Source organism: Hemitrygon akajei, chromosome 8, assembly GCF_048418815.1.
Source record: "Hemitrygon akajei chromosome 8, sHemAka1.3, whole genome shotgun sequence".
NCBI lineage: Eukaryota > Metazoa > Chordata > Chondrichthyes > Myliobatiformes > Dasyatidae > Hemitrygon > Hemitrygon akajei.
Window position 1 is genome coordinate 134814135 of NC_133131.1, and position 21987 is coordinate 134836121.

The 21987-nt window shown below is 42.9% G+C and overlaps 1 protein-coding gene across 1 annotated transcript in view; it reads left to right on the top strand.

The window, feature by feature from the left end:
- gpr158a (G protein-coupled receptor 158a) overlaps positions 1-21987 on the top strand; it is a 598627-nt gene that overhangs the window by 347548 nt on the left and 229092 nt on the right. Inside the window, exon 3 of the mRNA XM_073054683.1 lies at positions 9778-9880. Coding sequence (XP_072910784.1) covers positions 9778-9880 — 103 coding nt within the window. The remainder of the gene's footprint in view (positions 1-9777; positions 9881-21987) is intronic.

Consider the following 21987-nt stretch of genomic DNA (forward strand, 5'->3'; position numbering starts at 1 on the left):
ATCGCTCCCTATATTTCCCCCCTATCTCTCCCCTCCCTATATTTCCCTCCAATCACCTTAAAATGATGCACCCTCATGTTAGCCATTTCTACCCTGGGGAAAAAGTCTCTGACTATTCATGCTAACCATGCCTCCTATCATCTTATGTATCTCTCTCATGTTCTCCTCTCATCCTCCTTGCTCCAAAGAGAAAAAAATGTAGCTTGCTCATCTACCCTCATAAGACATGTTGTCTTATCCAGGCAGTATCCTGGTAAATCTCCGCAACTTCTCTAAAGCTTCCTTATACTTCCTATAATAAGGTGAATAAAACTGTACCATTACTCCTAGTATGGTCTAGCTAGAGTTTTATAGAGCTGCAACATTTTCTCTTTGCTCTTGAACTCAGCCCCCCAATTAATGAAGGTCATAAACATCATACGTCTTTTAATCACCCCATCAACATGCACTTTATTTAAACTGATGTTATTTTCAAAATGTTTTTGCATCATTTCCAGGCTGTCATGGTAGCAAAGTGGTTAGCACAATAGTTTACAGTACCTGTGACCCAGGTTCAATTCCCGCTGCTGCCTGTAAAGAGTTTATATATTTTCCCTGTGACCACGTGGGTTTCCTCCAGGTGCTCCAGTTTCTTCCCACATTCCAAAGACCTACCAGTTGGTAGGTTAATTGGTCATTGTAAATTGTCATGTGATTGGGCTAAAATAATTTGGGGGATTGCTGAACAATCTCAAAGGGCTGGAATGCCTACTCTGTGCTGTAAGATAATAAATAAAGAAAGCATCTCCACTCTGTTATGGTAACTGCATTGATTGAAGATTTACCTCATTAATTGCAAGCTTGTATCTTCATTCTTTTTTCATTTGTTTCATTTCAATTTGCCTTGAAGTTTAACAGCTCACCAACTGGTGTTCAATTTCTATTGGTTAGGCTGTTTTATTTGCTGAGAATCAACTTTCTTCCCACTTTTTAATTAGATACCCTGCTGTCATTTAACATTGTCTAGCACATTTGACCTGAATGTTCCTGAAAATGTAGTTTAAAAGAAAGCAAAGATGGTAAAACTCCATTAGTTGGCATGCTTTGGAGTTTAATAATGCTGGGCCAACTGGTTCTCTGGTCCTTCAGACTTTATCTTATTAATACTTTAACACACTTTTAATTCACTTTATTTTTCAAATAAACTTGCATGGTCACATTTCAGTGAACCCATTAAGTCCAAAGGTACTGTGGGAAACAAACTGGTTAAGTCTCTAGGGAGAGTGGGACTTGGGGAACTGGTAAGGAAGTGAGGGAGTGGGAGCATCAGTGTGTGGATGATGGAGCAGGAGTCATCCATGTGAGTGGATGGGCAGTGTGGGAAAGAGGGGCCTGGGAAGTGGACTGTGTTTGTTTTCCCTGGTGCGGATAAGCCTGAGGGGAGACCTGATCTATACAGTAAAGTTGTGAGAGATTAGGCATGGCCACAATGGAAATAAGACTTTTACCAGGACAAGAAGGTATTGATTTAGAGTGAAGGGTAGGGGGTTTAAAGGGAATCTGGGGAATGGGGAGTTTGTTAGAGAATGGTTGGAGTATGGAGCACACTTCCACACTCCAGGTGGTGGCAACAGGTCAGAATCATCCAGATAACCTGCATTGCCAAGGCGCAAAAAGGCTGTGAACCTAAGAGTGGTAAGTAGAAATAAAGTGAATAGGTACACTAATCAGTTGGAGGGTCTGTCTCCGTGCTGTATAACCCTATGACTCGTGGATGGGAACATGAAAAGCAGGGTCTCAGAAATGGAAGAAGTGTGGAGCCGGGGCCAAGGTGACTAGACAGGGTGTGGGGAAAGAGGGCTCTGGTGAGTGGACGGGGATATGGAAAGCCATAATCTGATGAAACATTTGTCAAACCATTGGGATTTCTGAATCAGAGTTTTACTGCATTTTCCCATCCTCCACTTGCAAGGGAACAGAAGCAGGAACTGCTGGAGCAATTTAGCAGGCCAGTCTGCATCTTCAACCTGACAGCTAACTCCTTCTCATTCCACACCTGCTGCTTGAACTAGCATCGCTAGCATTTTGTGTTTGTATATGAAATTTACAGGATCTGCAGTTTTTTTATATTTTCTTCATACAGCAATTTGATTTTGTGCTCAATTCTCTCAAAGTTTGTTTTCTACTTGTCAGCTTTTAAGGTACTGACTGCATTGGTGAATGTCAGCTGTGGGTATGTGTGCATAAATCTGCCTGCATGTCCTAAAATAGGAAAATTACAAATTACTGAGCATTTTTTTGGAAAGCATGAAATTAAAAAAATAATTCATCTAACAATTTTGTTCTTTATCCAAATAATATATGCGTTCACCCTTATAGACACTGTGGCGATATTAATATTTTAATGTGAAATACTGTGAAATTTTGTTGTGCCACCAAAATCCAAAATTTTGCCATTGATGGTCCCAAGCTCGACAGTGCAAGGAGGAGGGTTGGGCATGGTGCTAGCAACCCAGAGCTATACAAATGTGAACAGAAGCTCTGGGAACTTCATCCTTAGGAGAGGAAGAAACTTTGCTTAGAAGTGAAAGACTGGTCTAGCGGAGAGGAATTTGACGAGCTGATGCCGGCAGCCTATGGGCTTAAGAAGGAGAAAGCAAGACCAAAATGTAATCAAGTGAAAGTTCAATTACCCACCTACCTTCCAAACTATATATTTCAAACCTGTCCAATTCCTTTCACCCAGAGCACTTCCTCTGGGAAAGGTATGATGTGTACAAAATGGGTGAGTTACAACTAAGGGGAACCAAAGTCCTTGAAGGCAGGTTTGCTAGAACTGTTGGGGAGGCTTTAGACTAATTTGGCAGGGAGATGGGAACCGGAGTAAAAGGGCAGAGGATGGGGCAGTTAGTATACAAGTAGATGTATTGTGTAATGAGACTGAGTGGTAAAACAGGCATATGGTAGAGCAAAATTGCAGTCAGTTGGCTTGAGTTTACATGTATCAAGGGAGCAAAATTCAAAAGGGTGGTGAATACAGGTCGGAATGTGTTATATTTGAATGCATACAGTATCCAGAATAAGGCAGGTAGAGATTGGAAGGTATGATGTTGTGGGCATCACTGAGTTTCGCTGAAAGAAGATCGTAGTTGAGAGCTTAACATCCAAAGATGCACATTATATCAAAAAGGCAGGAAGGAAGGCAGAGGGGGTGGTGTGATTCTGTTGGTAAAAAAAAAATGAAATCAAATCCTTAGAAAGAGGTGACATTGGATCAGAATAATTAGAATCTTTGTGGGTAGAGTTAAGAAACTGCAAAGGTAAAAAGATCTTGATATGATATACAGACCTCTGAACATTAGCCATATGATGTTGGATATAAATTATAGGAGATAGAAAAGGCATGTAAAAAAAGGCAATGTTACGATAGGCATGCAGGATTTCAATATGCAGAAAGATTAGGAAAATCCAGTTGGTACTGGTTCTGAGAGGGAATTTGTAGAATGCCTGTGAGATGGCTTTTCAGAACAGCTTGTGGCTGAGACTACCAGGGGAATGAATATTCTGGATTGGGTGTTATGTAATGACCCAGATTTGATCAGGAAGCTTAAGGTGAAGGAACCCTTAGGAGCCAGTGAACATAATATGATAGAATTCACCCTGCAGTTTGAGAGAGAGAAGATGTATTAATAATACTGCGAAGTAAAAGGAATTACAGTGGTATGAGAAAAGCATGAATAATGGAAGAACAGCAGGATCTGGAGTTCCTGGGAGCAAATTGGAAGGTGCAGGACAGATACATCCCAAAGTATTCTAAAGGTAGGATGAGGCAGTAGAAAGTTAGTGGGAAGTTAGAGAATTGGGAAGCTTTGACAGAAGACAACCAAAAAGCCATAAGGAGAGGAAAGATGAAATATGAAGGTAAGCTAGCAGATAATATAAAAGAGGATACCACAAGTTTTTTCAGATATGTAAAAAGTAACAGAGGTGGTAGCAGATATACAATCATCAGAATATGACACGAGATGTAGTAATGGGGGACAAAGAAATGGAGGATGAAATTTTTAAATTATTTGGGTCAGTCTTCACTGTGGAAGACGCCAGCAGTATGCCAGAAATTTGAGAGAGTCAGGGGGCAGATGTGAGTGTTGCAGCTATTACTAAGGAAATGGTGCTTTGGAAGCAGAAAGGTCTGAAGATCGATAAGTCGTCTGGACCACATAGACTACATCCCGATTCTAAAAGAGGTAGCTAAAGAGATTATGTTGTGAGGCATTACTAATGATCTTTCAAGAATTACTAGGTTCGGGAATGATTATTGGAAAATTGTAAATGTAACTTTACTCCTTAAGAAGGGAGGGAGGCAGAAGAAAAGAAATTATAGGCCAGTTAGTTTGACTTTAGTGGTTGGGAAGATTAAGAATGAAGTTTCAGGGTACTTGGAGCAGTTGATAATATAGGCCACAGTCAACATGTTTTCCAACAAAGTTGTGGGAATTCTTTGAGGAAATAACAAGCTGGATAGACAAATGAGAGTTGGTGGATATTGTGCACTTGGATTTTCAAAAAGTCTTTGACATGGTGCCGCACATGAGGCTGCTAAAGAAGATAAGAGCCTGTTCCTATCACAGGAAAGATACTAGCATGGATAGAAGATTGGCTAACTGGCAAAAGGCAAAGCGTGGGAACGAAGGATGCCTTTTCTGGATGATTGTGGGTGACTCATGGTATTCTGCAGAGCTTGGTATTTGGATGGCTTCTTTTCCCTTTACACATCAGTGATCTGGGTGACAGAATTGATGGCTTTGTGGCCAAGTTTGCGGATGATATGAAGACACTTGGAGGTGCAGGTAGCGTTGAGGGAGCAGGGAAATGCAGAAGGACTTAGACAGATTGGGAGAATGGGCAACAAAGTGGCAAATGGAATATAGTACAGGGAAGAGAATGTCATGCAGTGTGGAATACAGTGCAGGGAAGTGAATGGTCATGCACTTTGGTAGAAGGAATAAATGTAGGGAATATTTCCTAAACAGGAAGAAAATTCAAAAATCAAAGGTGTAAAGGGACTTGGGAGTCTTTGTGTAGGATTCCACCAAAGCTAACCTGCTGATTGGTAAGGAAGGCAGATGCAGTGTTAGCATTCATTTTGAGAGGACTAGAATATAAGAGCAAGGATGTGATGCTGAAGCTTTATAAAATGTTGGTCAGACCATGCCTGGAGTATTGTGAGCAGTTTTAGGCCCCTTACCTAAGAAAAGATGTACTGGCTTTGGAGGGGTCCAGAGGAAATACACAAGAATGATATTGAGTGACAGGGTTAGTGTATAAGCAGCATTTGATGGTGCTGGGCCTATACTTGCTGAAGTTAAGAAGAATTAGGGGGGGATCTCATTGGAACATATCAACTACTGAAAGGCTTACATAGAGACAATGTTCCCTTTAGTGGGTGAGTCTAAAACCAAAAGGCATAACCTCAGAATAGAGGGACATCTATTTAGAATGGAGATGAGAAGGAATTTCCTTAGCCAGAGAGTGAAGGATCTGTGGAATTTATTGCCACAGAAAGCTGTGGAGGCTAAGTTATTGATAATTAAAATGGAGGGTTATTGATTAATCATTGCAAAAAAGGTTACAGGGAGAAGGTAGGATAGTGGGAATGAGAGGGATAAAAAATAAATCATGCTGGAATGGCAGAGCAGACTGAGTGGGTCAAATGGCCTAATTCTGCTTCAATGTCTCATAGTATTATGGAGCTGATTATTGACAACAGGAGGAAGAAACCAAAAATTCACGAACAAACTTGAAATTCGTATTCTCCAGATAGCCACAAAACGATGAAAGTCGTTCAGAGAGAAACATCAAAACCACAAAATGAACGGCAACACGATCATCAACCCCAAGATCCTCTCAGTTCACACAAAGTGGATAAAACAAACCTCCCCCACACAAACAAAACTAATACTAACACAACAAAACATCAACCCGCTTCAATGTCTTAATCTTCCTCGCTGCATTAACTGGTGATTAATGGATGCTTTGTTTGGTGAAATGGAGTCGAACATTGGCTGGTGCCCTATTTCAAAGTTTCTTTGCATCAGGCCATCTAAGTATACACTCGCTTCCCAGAATCTTCTCGGAGACAGCAAAGGGCTGGATCACTCTATTGATCTCCAGACTGTAAATTGCATGCTCACGGTTCCAGAAACACATTAAAGGAGGAAAAATGGACATAAAAGAAAACTTTAAAAAGCAACTTTCCACAATACTAATGGTGTTATTGACTCATTTCTGCTGGCTGAACTCTGAGTGTAGTCCAGCTATGAGCTTATGGAGAGTACATCTTCAGCATTTTATGGGCAGCAGTTTGCTGCATTGTGTGTGATAGGACCTGTTTCCTGTTAAGTGCCTTAGTTTTAATGTGCCTGATGCAGTTTTGGATGAGCCTCCACAGGAATGTATTCTGGTTCCATCTGGGCTTTGTATTGACACTTGCATAATGCAGGATATGAAAGGGCTGATCCTGCATGTTTCACTAGGTCTCTTTTTGGCACTGATAAGCAACCCAGGTAAATCCTCCTTAAATCATCTGCCCCCCACCATGGAACCTCTCAAGGTTTCATCACGTTCCTCCACCCACCAGTCTGATACCCCAAACTCACCCACTTACCAGCTCCCACCCTCTCCAATAATTCACACTGTAAACCAGCAATCCTCACCTAACTATCAATTATCCAGACTGTTGACCCAACCAATGCCCTTACCATCTCCACACTGACTATCTTGACCATTGGCCACCGTTGTCCAATAACTGACCACTTTTGCCACTATGATCCTTGGTATTTAATCTTTGCCTGACACTCCACCATGTCTCAGCCTCAAACATATTAATGGCAACTTCTTGTCAAAGTTTCTTCTGATCTTTGATCACACCCTAACTTTACACCCTAAATCTTTTGTCCAGGAGAGACCACAGCTCGTCCTGATTTCCTTTGCATACTTTGTAACGGCACAACACACAATGAAAAGTCTTTTCCCTAATGTAAGCCTTATTTACTGACTCATACATGGCTGAAATTCCTTTTGAAAGCTCTCAAACAAAATGTTCCTTGGCTCTCCATGATACTAGCTCCCATTGTTATCAGAAAGCAGCTGATGTAGCAATGACTGATGCTACAACATACTATCCCAATCATTGGATATTTTGTCCTGCACCATAAATATTATGTGCCCACTCCTGTCTGTAGCACCGTAACGTTAACCACGTGTACTCTGTTACACTCCCGTTGCCTTGTGCCTGTCATTTAATGGAATCATAAGAATTCCCCTGAACCTCTGCTGAGCTTTGGTGTTGTGAAATGTTTCCAAACGCATTTTCATTTTCATCAATTAATGCTATGATATCTTTCAGTTCCTTTATTCTTCAGCATGGACATAGATCATTAGTTGAAATAATGCTTCAAAGACTGTCTACTTTTGACCCAAATCTATCATTTGTTTTTCGAATCTTACTCAAATTGCCTTAATGATGCTTTCTGACTGTGACAACACGAGCAATTCTCTTGTTACTTACTTTCCTTCATTGATCTCTTTTAGTGAACATTTTGTTTTGAATGACTGATTTTACAAAATCAGATTTATTTTGTGTGAATGTGGTTGTATTTGACTTTATTTGTTTGACTCTGGAGTCTTCTTTTGAGAAAAAAGACAACTAAATGCTTGCTTTTGCCTATCAAGAAGTTCACAACTCTGCATCTTGTTGGACGTTTTTTTGATTTCTGCTGGTGTCGAGTTGAGATCATAGGAGCCAGATCAGTATTTCTGTTGGTCTCCAGCAGGCTGCGCAGTCAGTACCAAAACCAGTGGCTATGAAATTGAGTTTCACTAGGATCTGAACAGAAATAGAAGTACTCAACTTTGCATCCATGTTGCTGCTGGGGAGAACTTTGTTCAAGATTCACTTATTATCAAAGAATGTATAAATTATACAACCTTGAGATTTGCTTGTTCAGCAAGAAACCCGAAAGACCCAATTAAAGAAAAAAAATGAAAGGCCAACACTTGATGCACAAGAGAAAGAAAGAGAATAAAAATCATGTAAAGAATTGAAGCAAGCAACTGCCTTCTGAACCAAAATTGAGACCTCAGGTCTGTACCCCAGAGTAACATGGAGTAGGCCCAGAGCCTCACTTATCAGTTCATCATATAAGTGGGCATGGAGCAGATGACCATCATGGTGAACGAGCAAAATTGGCTCTCATCCTGACTGACACCCTGTCTCTTCAGTCACCCTGGGCCAGTGTTTAAATGAACCCAACAACAGAACAGCGAAAGGCTCCAGCGACCTGGAGAGAGAAGTGAAGATCGTGGAAGCCGAGCAACATCCACTCTCGCCTCCAATCTGGGCCAACATTTAAATTGTCGAAACAGCATGTTGCTGTAGGACCAGGCACTGCAGCTGCAAAAGGCCCTGCGACTAGACCATGCTGCCCAGCAACTCGGTCTGGGCCCAGATTTCACTGCTCAGCGACTCACTCCAGGCCCAGGTTTCCACCCAGCGACTCGCTCCAGACCTAGAATCTGTCACCCACCCCAAGGCCATTCTCAAGCTCTTCAGATTAAGCTCAACGGACCCAGTGCGATCCAATCTCACACCCGGGCCAGTTGAATAAGCATTTTATCATCTCTGCTTGGACCTTGATTTCTCTTTTCGGTGCCCAGAGCAATCCAACCATGTTCCCAGATATATGGGCATCTGAACTCCATCTGCAAGGATTCTGCAACACACCATCTCAGTTTATCCCCTGAACCTGCCTCACCATTGCTCGTCCCTTCACTGTTTGCTGCAATAATTTAACACAATTTACCACAGAGAAAGTATTTTGAGTGATGTTTTCAGTCAGATTTCTTATCTTTTTAACTGCTAGAAACTGTTGCACACATTTGGCAGCACCATCTTAACTGGAAACCGAGAATTTGTCTGCCTCTTGATTACTACCAGCAATCAACAACTTACTCTGTAATGCGCTAAAGCCAGGGAGAGATCATATTTCAGAGCCTTACAGTGTTTTACAGCTCTCTTAACTCCTCTACGAATTTTGTGAGCAACAAAATTGACAGCGGTCCTTGAACTGTTTCAGAGAAATTAGGTTGAAAAGTTAATAGATATTATTGGAGAGTATCCATTTTAAATATTTGATGTGCTGAAGGAGGAAAACTGTATCAAATACCTGTTTCAATAAATGTCAGCAATGTAAATTTAGTACCAATGTTAATACAAACATGGTACAATTGCTAGCTGACTGTTTTTATTCCCAGTAAAATGTGTTCAGTTTATTCAAAATGTAATAATTCACAGGATTTGAACACCAACTTAAATCGAGGAATCAGTCAGCCCTTGTTGGAGTGTCTCGGGTCATCTCTATGCCAAGTTACATTTTTTTCCCTATAGGGTGTTAGTAAGCCAAATGGGTTTTAAATAAATGTTGAAAATCAAAAACTGCTGATGCTGGAATTCTGAAGTTAAAAACAGAAAATTCTGGAGGTGCCCATAGACAAGACAGCATCTGTGTGAGAAGGAACATATCAGGATGAAGAGTTTTGGACCTGAAATGTTAAGATGCTCCTCTTTCCATTGGGCTGTTTGACTTACTGGGTTCATTCCATCATTTGATGTTTTAGTTCTTGTTACTATTTTTCAGACTACTAGCATCTGTGGCTCTTTTATTTTGATCTTTACTATGCTGATAATCCGTAATCGTACTCAGGTTCTTCAGTTACTCTCTTTATTTCCCCTTTCAGTGTATTTCGCCTAAAGGCCGAGGTTTCATGCTGGGAGCTTATGACTGTCCTTGTCGATCCGGATTCTATCGTCCCAGCGGTGTTTCACAGAAAAGCTTTCATGGTAAGTGCCTCTTGACTGAAAAAATTGGCCTGATAAATAATGCATGATTTTTTTTCCACTTTTGCCAGGGGCATGCACTTAATTCCCAAAAACATTTTGGTCTGAGTTTGTGTAATAATTTAAAGATGATATCCCTTCTACCACGTTACCTGTAATTCATACGAAGGTCAGGTCATGTCTTTGAGATCCTTGCTTTGTATAAACAACTGAAATAAACTCTTCTGCATCAAGTTAGCATGAAGTTAGGGATTCTATGCAGTTTTGAAAGTGGATCATAATAAGGTTATCATTATGGTTATAATAATATTCTGTTCCTTAGAGAAGTTAATAGAGTATTATTTTCCAAATAAATTTAGTTAGGTAATGAAAAAGAAGATTGCACTCTGAGAGATGCTCCTTTCTATTACATTCCAACCCATAAAGTTATTATAGACATCTTAAAAATGTCTTGGATTCAAAGCTTCGCTATTACTGCATTCATAAGACAACCCAATCAAAATTATTTTGACAACCTGTGGCAATGAAATCTTTTTAACCAAAATAAGTTTTAAAAATCATTAAAAACAAATTACACAATGCTTAGGTTGTGGAATCTGGTTTAGCAGTTCATATCACATCATTCTCACTTATAATTTCTTCAATTTTATAGCACTGGTTCCCATTCCATCAAAAATTTGTGAAATCAGAATATGATTTCTTCGCTTAACTGACCATACCTTCAGTTTTCTGCATGCCCAGCTTATTTGGCCATTACATAGGACCATTTAACCCCTTGCTATATGTTGAGGGATTGTTGGTAGTGATGAAATTAATGGTAATGCTTTGCTTAGAGAATTACTGTTTCAGACAGGAGCTGGAAGTAAAGTTGGCAGTGTGAAAGCACTAACAGCTGAGCACCAAAGATCTCTGCTATATCCTCAGGTTAATGGCAGGGACCATTGTGACAATGGGAGTGGGATCTGTAAGCACGCAACCTCGGAAGGTGTGAGGACTGAGAGCTGTTACGTACCCCGTAACTGTGTCACTTACCAGCAAAGATAGAGAGGTCCGTTGAAGTCTGATGGTACTATTTTTTAACAGTATTTATTGATAAAAAGACACAAAATAATATCAATGCAAACATACAGATAATATACTTCGTCAATACTAACTCTAAAAGCGCGGGTATAATAATAATCAATAAGAAATAGCTCTATTGTTGTCTAGGGGATAATGTATTGTCCGATAGAAATATAAAAGTCACTGTCATTCAAGCTGCAGCGTTTTGGGTTTAAGAGAGACGGTTTAAACTTGCCCAGGTCGTTTATGATGCCAATCCGTTGAGTCGAGGGAGTTGATTTCCCCGTTGTTAGTTAAATGCCATTTTCCATGGTACCAGCCACCAATCCCAGGCAACGGGACTGAACGCACGTGGCCTCCTTCAAATGGCTTCCCGCTATTACGGGATCGCTAGCGTTTCTTCTGGTGCATCTGAGGGGCTGTTCCTACAGACCCTCTTTTATGCTGACTCACAGGATCGAAGATGTCAATCAGGGTGAGGTGATGCAATCTCTTTCTCACCCAGCCCACTTTGCCTGAGGGGGTCCACGTAGTATAGTATTTCAATCCACAAATGTGTCTCCAAGAGACAATGGCCATGTCCCGTAGTTTTACATCGCCGGGGAACGAGACATTCTGCACGTCTCTCTCTCATTTCCTGGGTCCCCTGACCCAACCCAGTAGTGATCTTGCGATTCTCACAAAGGAGGGGGCTGCAGGCATAACAGAGCAAAACCCTAAAGAATAATCAAGTTCAAGTTTATTGTCATTTGACTATACAAAAAGTTCCTCTGGGTCACGGTATACCCACGATACATATATCACACACAGCTCATAAAACAAAATATTCCCACAAATAATTTAATCAATTATAATTCAAATTGTATATAAGTGTACAGTGCAGGTAAATGGTAAGCAGCTCACTGTCCTAGTGATGATACCTCAGTGGTGGCAGGGTATTTGTTAGTCACAGCCTGAGGGAAGAAGCTGTTATCCAGTCTGGCAGTCCTACTCCTGATGCTTCTGTACCTCCTTCCTGATGGTAGTGGGTCAATGAGATTGTGAGTTGGGTGGTAGGGATGTCCAACAATGCTTCAGGCCCTTTGTATACAATGCTTCTGGTAAATGTCACATAGGGAGAGAGGAGGGAGATCTCAGTGATCCTCTTGGTGGATTTTAGTATCTTCTGGTTTTCCATACCATACAGTGATGCATCCAGACAGGTCGCCCTTGATGGTGCTCCTGCAGAAAGATGTCAGGATGGGGGTGGTAGAATCCTGCATGCCTCAATCACTTCAGAAAGCGTTGATGAAGCTGTGCCTTCTTACCCAATGAGGAGGTGTTGTGCGTCCTGGTTAGATGGTCCATTACGGGCACACCAAGGAAATTTGTGCTCTTCACTGTCTCCATAGCAAATCCATTGATGTGCAGTGGGGAGTGGTCAACCTGTGTCTTCCTAAAGGCCACAATTATGTCTTTTGTTTTGTCCATGTTGAGACTCAGGTTGTTGTTCTCAGACCATTCGACAAGCCGCTCTATCTCCTCTCTGTATGCTGACTCATCATTGTTCCTGATGAGGCCAAACACTGTAGTGAATTTGATGATACGGTGTGAGTTGGATCTGGCAACAGAGTCGTGAGTCAACAGTGTGAACAGCAGTTGGCTGAGCACACAGCCCTCAGGGCCGCCAACTCAAACTAATTGGTACCTTTCCATCAAGAAGTCCAAGATCCAGTTACAGAGAGGGGTGTTAAGGACAGTTTACCCACCAGTTAAAGAGAGGGCTGTTGAGTCCCAGCGAGGAGAGTTTACCCACCAGCCTCTGAGGGGTGATCATGTTATACATGATCTGTAATTGATGAGCAACATCCTGGCATATAAGGCATAATTTTCTCAGTGGGACAGGACAGAGTGCAGGTCTGGGGCTATGACATCATTAGTGGATGGGTATGAGTGGTAGCAAAATCGGAAAGGGTCCAACGTAGCTGGAAGGTGCAACTTTATATGATCCATTACCAGTGGATCAGTGTCAAGTAGTATGTTTTGTATTGCAGCCACACTCTCTGAGACGTCCAATATCTTCCCCCTTTTAGTTGTAATGTCTTCTAGAATTTCAATACCTCAAAGGAAGCTGCAATGCCTTTCTCTTCAGTGAATAAAGCTGACAAACATTCAGTAAATACATTGTCAAGCTTCAAGCACAGATTGCTTCTTTTGTCCTGGAAAGTTTCAGTCTTTCCATTGTTACGTATTCAGGCAACAATAAATATATGTGAGTTAGGCAAGGGTTTTAATAACAAATAACACGTTTATTAAACACTGAAAACAAACCCCCCAAAAGTAAACAAACACTAACGTAACCGGAAATCAGCTGCTGTGCGGCAGCTTAAACAGTTCTTAAAGCGATGCAGCTCAAACAGTTCTTAAAGCGATGTTGCAAAAACAGTTCTTTAAAGTAGTATTGCCAGAAGTTCAAAATGCTCAGTCCATTTAAAAGGAGAGACTTTTTAAGACGATTTAAATTCTCTTTCACGTCGGTTTTCTTCAGTCTCCAAAGTCGAACTCTTCCCACGAAGAATTTTATGAAACGTAACGGCTTAAAGGCACTGACCTTTCCTTCCACACTGCCCTCAATCTTTTCTGCTACCCAGCAGAGATTAACACGAGAACAGTCAACGAATTCCTTCCGAATAAGGATCAAATAAGGTCGAACCTGTTTCACCGTCGAAATTCGATTCTCCTCGATCTTTAACTCCCGAACTCCGATCTTCACTCTCCACTGATTCTTAGCTAGCAGTATTGTAAAGAAACTGCTGGCAATGACCTTTTAAACTTTAGGCATTAGATAAAACTTCATCTTTCAACTAAACTGCATCATCACATTAAATCACGCAGTGGCATGAAGTCAACATGGCAAATCCAGCCACGAACTGCCCCACCCCACAGTGAGGGGTCCTCCTCTTATACCCTGTAAAAAAAACCTGTCACATGATCTCTACTGGCGGGAAAATGACGTCACTCCACCATCACAAGACCATTACCTCAAGTCCAGTATAGCTTCAACCCCAGTCACGTGACAAGGGTACCACTGTCACGTGTCACGAGTACGTAACACCATGGCTACCCTCTAGCTCTCGATATACTTATAAGGTGCCTTGGGATCTTCCTTAATTATATTTAACTGTGATATTTCATGGCCTCTCTTTGCTCTTCTAATTTCTTGAAAAACTCTCTATCTACGCACAACCACACAGTTTCTATTCTCCTGAAGGATCTCTCCCTTTTCTCAGTGCTGTATACTTTTATCGTAACCAAATCCGTAATATCCCTGGAAATCCGGTGTTCCCTGGACTTGCTCTCCTTACCCCTCACCCTTACAGGGATATACTGGCCTTGGGCTCTCACTACTTCCCTTTCAATAGATGGCCATTTCACGAAAATGTATTTATCTGCTCCTGTTCTGGATTTGGTAGTCAGCATGAAACGGTGGGCTGAAGGACCTGTGCCATTCAAAACAAGTCTGTACATTCTAGTACAGTACTTGGAAAACACAGAAGCAGGTTCTGTGATCCAGCTTGTCTATGCATACCCAGGTTCTACCTGAGCTGCTTCCACTTGCCTGCATTTCACCCACATCCCTCTCTACCAGAGGTTCCCAACCTGGGGTCCATGGACCCCTCAATTAATGATAGGGGCCCATGGTATAAAAAAAGATTGGGAACTCTAGCTCTAATCCTTTCCTATCCATGTACCTGTTCGGATGTCTTTTAGATATTCTAACCATACCCACTTCTACCTCTATCTCTGGTAGCTCACTCCATATACCCACCCTGTGATTGTGGATAAGCTTATCCTCGGGTCCTTTAAATCTTCCCTCTTTGATCTTAAACCTATGCCCTTCAGTCTTTGATTTGTCTACCCTGGAGAAAAGATTGTAACCATCCACCTGATCTTTGCCTGCACCTCTGTATATGATATTATGTACTCTGTATGATCACCCTCAGCCTCCCACATTCCAGTGAAAATGACTGTTTTTTTATCCATTCTCCTTATAATCCAAGCCTTCTAGTCCCAGCAACGTCCTTGTGAATCTTTTCTGCACAGCTTTCAGCCTGATGACATCCTTCTGATAGCTAGATGGCCAGAACTGTATACAATACTCACAAGTGTGGTCTCACCAATGCCTCGCACAGCTGCAGCATGATGTCCAGCACTTGTACCTGACTAATGAAGGAAAGTGTGCCAAACACCATCTTTACCACCCTGTCTACATTTGCCACTTTCAGGGAACTGTGTATTTATATCGCTGGGTAGCTCTGTTCTACAGCACTCTCTGGGGGTCCTACCGTTTACTAAGCTCAGCTCTGGTTTAAATGCAACACTTTGCACATTGGAGTTAAATTCCATCTGTCATTCCTTAGCCTACTTTTCCAGTTGATCCAGATCATGTTGTTATATTTTCATAAGAAAATATCCAAAGGTAGAAAATCCTCATATTTTCTCACCAAACTTAATGTTTCAGAACACCTCTAAAGTGTTGATCCACTACGCATTATGGAGAACTGCACAATAACCAGCAGTCAGACAACACTATTTTGCATTTAACTCATGTGTGTGTTTTGATTTAAAATTTCTTTCTTGGAACTAATTACAACTGAATTGACAGAACTTGTCAAAATAATGCCCAAACTCTCACGATAGAAAGAAAATAAAGAAATCACAAGTAGCCTTAATTTTTTTTCACAATCCATATGCAGAAGCAATTTGTATGTAAAGTCAAATACAGAAACCGATCATTAGAGTATCTGGAAGTTGAGCAGAAGCAGTAAAATTACCTTGTGGATGTATAAACAGAAAATGTGTGTGACAACAAGCCAACTCTCTCGAGCTTCATTAACTCCTCATAGCTAACTACATGTGGCATGGCTGAAAATTACATTCTGACAAAGGAGAACACTGAATTGAAAAAAAATTGGAAGGAAATGAATGTTTACCATACATTAGAGAATGACAAACAAGGATGAGGGATCCCACTGGTTGTTGCGATAGTAAAACAACAAAACCATTTGCATATGTGACCTTCAGAAGGGACCTAACAACAGGTGTAAACTGTCTTTGTCCCAGAACATTCAACATCCTTCATAACTTCCAGCTGGGGGTGTGGAAGGTGTCTGGTTAAAATACACAGGACCTACAGATGGTGATAGAACATAGAAGAACCGTACAGCAAAGGAACAGGCCTTTCTGCTCAGGGTGTTGTGCCAAATTAATTAAAATAGTTATTAAATATCCAACTAAACTAATCTCTTTGCCTACACAATGTCCTTATCCCTCCATTCTCTAGACATTTACATGCCTGTCTGAAAGCTCCTTTCTTATTTGCCACCAGTACCACCCGTAGCAGCACATTCCTGGCACTTGCCTCACTATATAAAAGATCTTGCCCCCTATTTCTCTTTTGAACTTCCTCTTCTCATCTCCAATGCATGCCCACTTTTATTAGATGTTTTGACCCTGGGGAGAGATAACGGCTGTCTAACCTCTCTGTGCCTCTCATGATCTTATAAACTTCTGTCCAGTCTCCCCTCAATCTTGTGGCTGTAGAGCAAACAACTCAAGTTTATCCAACTTCTCCTATGCCCTCTAATCTAGGCAATGTCCTGGTAAACCTATTCTGCACCCTCTCCAAAGCCTCCTAATTGAATGCAATACTGCAGATGCACACTAACCAGTTTTATAAAGCTGCAGCATAACTTCCTGATTCTTGAGCTCAATGCCTCAACTGATAAAGGTAAGCACACCATACAACCTTTTAATAAACTTATCAATCTAATTCCTGTGCAAAAACATTCTGTGACAGTGTAGGTTTCCGTAAGTAACCACTAGAGGTGTTTTAAGTAGAAAAGGAACAACCAATTTTAGTGTCAACCAAACACAGAACATAAAGCGCAGTCAAAACTTTACATCATTATGTCATCACATCAGACCAGCTTCTTAAAGTGAACGCCAACTCAATGTTGGTGGTTGTGAATTATGCATACATTCCCACCCACTACATTACCCGACACAGCCCCCCACCTCCCCCTCAGAATTCACCAAAACTGGCATTGCGAGCCTGACTGGAGCTTGGACTAGCTGCCCAGCTCAGGTCCTATGTTCCATGTGTGGAGTAACAACAAGTGTCTCTGGCTCGTCCAGAAGTGTGTTGACACACTCATGGTCATGTCACGATGTCAGGGGTGGGGTAGCGGAAGCCTTCGTATGGTGGGCTAGCTTAAGGCAATCTCCCAAAATATATTCAGGTTTTACCCCTCCTATCTTGTCTTTGCTCTGCGTTCCAGGAGGGGATAGAACACTCTTGAGGGGCCAACCAGGTAATTGGGGCATGAGAAACAAAATCACCTGGCACTTGTGACGGCTGCTGGTATTCCAACTCAGCCGCGGACGACTGCAGGTCCTCTTTTGGAGCCCTTCTGTGCCGCAGCAGGATCAGGGAAGATCGTGCCAACTCTCATCGGTCAGGGAAGTCCTAAGAGCAGCCTTTAAGGTGTAGTGAAACCGCACACATAGGCCATTGGATTGTGGGTGATACATCGTGGTGTGATGTAGCCTAACACCAAGGTTCTGGGCCATCGCAGCCCAGAGGTCTGATGTGAACTGGGAACCGCAGTCAGAGGAAATATCAGATTGGATGCCAAACCGAGCAACCCAGGAGCTGATGAATGACCGAGCCACATCTGTGGCCTTTGTTGATGCTAGAGGGAAGACCTCTAGCCACCTGGTAAGAAGATGGCATGAAACCACGGGAGGGGAGAAGAGGACCAACAAGGTGCACATTGATATGGTCACACCATTGCTCAGGGATCAAGGGTGGTGCCCAATCATGAAGGTTAACTTTCACCCATTGGCACTCAACGCAGGCTGCAGTCCAATCACGCACATTCTCTTTAAGTCCATGCCACACAAACTTTTGTTCAATCAGTTAAATTATTATAAATTACAATAATTGCACATTTGAACAGAGACGTAACGTAAAGATTTTTACTCCTCACGTATATGAAGGATGTAAGTAGTAAAGTCAATTCAATTCAATTCTGTGAGGCATTCTAGCCCAGATGTCAGAAGCCGTGAATGGAGTTAAAAACAGTAAGTCTTCAATTTGTGGGCACTATTGGGCAGGGGCAACTGGTTGACACATTGCACAGGAGTGAAGCCCCAGCTTCTCTGAACTTAATGTCAGCCAATGCCAGGCCAGTGACTTGCTGTTCGGTAAGCCTGGACTTCTGGCTCAGTAGCTTCGTTGGCTACCATTCCAGCAAAGTCAACAACAATGTGTAATGGCCTCAACGGCTGGCTGTGAGGGGCAATCAACCACTGCATTATTTTTCCCCTTTGGTGTGTTGAATATCAGTTGTGAACTCTGATATGTAGACCAGGTGGTGTTGCTGATGTGCAGACCAAGAGTCTGATATTTTGGCAATTGCCTGTATGGGGAGGGTTTGTGGTCAACGAGCACTGTAGAGTGGTGACCAGCTGGAAGAAAATGAAAATGGCAGACAGCGTGATAGAGAGCGAGAAGCTCACGGTCAAATGTGCTGTACTTCTTTTTGGGTGAACAGAGCTGCCGTCTGAAGAAGGCAAGTGGCTGCCACACTTGCCAACTCTCTGACCAGCTGCTTGAGCACAGCACCCACAGCATAGTTTGAAGCATCAGTAGTAACGGCTGTACGTGTGCTGGGGAGCGGGTGCGCCAGTAGGGTCACATTGGAAAAAGCCTGCTTGGTTTTATCAAATGCTCTTAGTAATGTCCACTAACCAATCAAGCTCGTGATTAGAAGCATTGCCTTTAATGGCACTATATAGAGGGAGCATAAGCTCAGCAGCTCACGGAATGAAGTGGAGATAGAAATTAACCATACCTAAAATCTCTTGTGTAGTGCGGGGTGGTAGGAAATCCATTGCAGCAGTGACTTTTGATGGGATGGGTTTCGCACCTTCAGCGGAGATGTGATGGATGAGGAAGTCAACCCAAACTGGCATTTAGCAGGACTAATAATCAACACATTGCAAACAAGAGAAGATCTGCTGATGCTGGAAATCCGAGCAATGTACACAAAATGCTGGAGGAACTCAGCAGGCCAGGCAGCAACTATGGAATAGAGTACAGTCGGCATTTCAGGCTGAAACCCTTTGGCAGGACTGCAACCCACATTGACTTAAGCACACAAAAAGTGTGTGGAGATGTGACCTGTTCAGATTTGGATCCACTGGTGACAAGTATGTCATCCAGGTAAACAAAAAGAGAATCTGGATCTTTCACACACAAAATGCTGGTGGAACACAGCAGGCCAGGCAGCATCTACAGGGAGAACCACTGTTGACGTTTCAGGCCGAGACACTTCGTCAGAACTAACCGAAAGGAGAGATACTAAGAGATTTGAAAGTAGTGGGGGGCGGGGGAAATGCGAAATGATAGGAGAAGACCGGAGGGGGAGGGATGAAGCTAAGAGCTGGAAAAGTGATTGGCGAAAGTGATACAGAGCTGGAGAAAGGAAAGGATCATGGGATGGGAGGCCTCGGGAGAAAGAAAGGGGGAGGGGGGAGCACCAGAGGGAGATGGAGAACAGGCAGAGTGATGGGCAGAGAGAGAGAAAAAAAACAAACAACTAAATATGTCAGGAATGGGGTAAGAAGGGGAGGAAGAGCATTAATGGAAGTTAGAGAAGTCAATGTTCATGCCATCAGGTTGGAGGCTACCCAGCTGGTATATAAGGTATTGTTCCTCCAACCTGAGTGTGGATTCATCTTGACAGTAGAGGAGGCCATGGATAGACATATCAGAATGGGAATGGGATGTGGAATTAAAATGTGTGGCCACTGGGAGATCCTGCTTTCTCTGGCGGACCGAACATAGGTGTTCAGCGAAACGGTCTCCCAGTCTGCGTCGGGTCTCACCAATATATAAAAAGCCACACCGGGAGCACCGGACGCAGTATACCACACCAGCCAACTCACAGGTGAAGTGTCGCCTCACCTGGAAGGACTGTCTGGGACCCTGAATGGTGGTGAGGGAGGAAGTGTAAGGGCAGGTGTAGGTAGCACTTGTTCTGCTTACAAGGATAAGTGCCGGGAGGGAGATCGGTGGGAAGAGATGGGGGGGACAAGTGGACAAGGGAGTCGCGTAGGGAGCGATCCCTGCGGAAAGCAGAAAGGGAGGGGAGGGAAAGATGTGCTTGGTAGAGGGATCCCGTTGGAGGTGGCGGAAGATACGGAGAATTATATGTTGGACCTGGAGGCTGGTGGGGTGGTAGGTGATGACAAGGGGAACCCTATCCCGAGTGGGGTGGCGGGCGGATGGGGTGAGGGCAGATGTGCGGGAAATGGGAGAGATGCGTTTGAGAGCAGAGTTGATAGTGGAAGAAGGGAAGCCCCTTTGTTTAAAAAAGGAAGACATCTCCTTCGTCCTGGAATGAAAAACCTCATCCTGAGAGCAGATGCGGTGGAGACAGAGGAATTGTGAGAAGGGGATAGCATTTTTGCAAGAGACAGGGTGGGAAGAGGAATAGTCCAGGTAGCTGTGAGAGTCTGTAGGCTTATAGTAGATATCAGTAGATAAGCTGCCTCCAGAGATGGAGACAGAAAGATCAAGAAAGTGGAGGGAGGTGTCAGAAATGGACCAGGGAAATTTGAGGGCAGGGTGAAAGTTGGAGGCAAAGTTAATGATGTCGACGAGCTCAGCATGCGTGCAGGAGGCAGCGCCAATGCAGTCGTCGATGTAGCGAAGGAAAAGAGGGGGACAGGTACCTGTATAGACTTGGAACATGGACTGTTCCACAAAGCCAACAAAAAGGCAGTCATAACTGGGACCCATACGGGTGCCCATGGCTACACCTTTGGTTTGGAGGAAGTGGGAGGAGCCAGAGGAGAAATTATTGAGAGTAAGAACTAATTCCGCTAGACGGAGGAGAGTGGTGGTAGAGGGGAATTGGTTAGGTCTGGAATCCAAAAAGAAGCGAAGAGCTTTGAGACCTTCCTGGTGGGGGATAGAGGTATATAGGGACTGGATGTCCATGGTGAAAATAAGGTGGTGGGGGCCAGGGAACTTAAAATCATTGAAAAAGTTCAAAGCGTGAGAAGTGTCACGAACATAGGTGGGAAGAGATTGAACAAGGGGGGATAAGACAGTGTCAAGGTATGCAGAAGTTAATTTGGTGGGGCAGGAGCAAGCTGAGACAATAGGTCTACCTGGACAGGCAGGTTTGTGGATCTTGGGTAGGAGGTAGAAACAGGAAGTGCGGGGTGTGGGAACTATGAAGTTGGTGGCAGTGGATGGGAGATCCCCACAGCTGATAAGGTTGGTGATGGTATTGGAGACAATGGCCTGGTGCTCCTTAGTGGGGTCATGATCAAGGGATAAATAAGAGGAGGTATCAGAGAGTTGTCGCTGTGCCTCGGCCAGGTAGAGGTCAGTAGGCCAGACAACAAACAAGACAAAATCATTGCTAGGATTGAACTGATCACAATTCCAAAAGCTAAGATCTCTGGATATCCCATTGGTTTTTCACCAGTGTTAACTCAGCTAGATTGCAGGAAACTTGTCAATTGTGCCAATTATTTCTTATGTCACTGGAACCATTGCACTGAAATAATGGAGAACTCTCTGAAAAACGGCAAAGATTGTCTAGTAGTTTTAGCTTGGCCATTTGGTGTATGCTATTTGGCCACATCAGGAGGGGACCAACTTTGTACCTTGGCCCAGGCGAACAGGTCACGAACATTATTGAAATTAAGTATTTGCCTCAAGCAATCCTTTCCATGGTCCAGCTACGGTGTCAGCATTCTGAGGAGGAAGGAGGCTACATTGTGGTCTGTAGTGAGGCCTATCATATTGAGGGATTCAGACTGGTATGGGTAGTTGGAGGTTTTAAAGATGTGATGCTGGAAGGGTGTGGTTGCATTTTGAGACAATGTCATTAGACGTGGTGATGATATTGATGGGGGAGTAGGAAGAGGATAAGGATGGGACAGATATTGTTAGGAAGCAGGGATTATTGGAGACAGGACTAGCG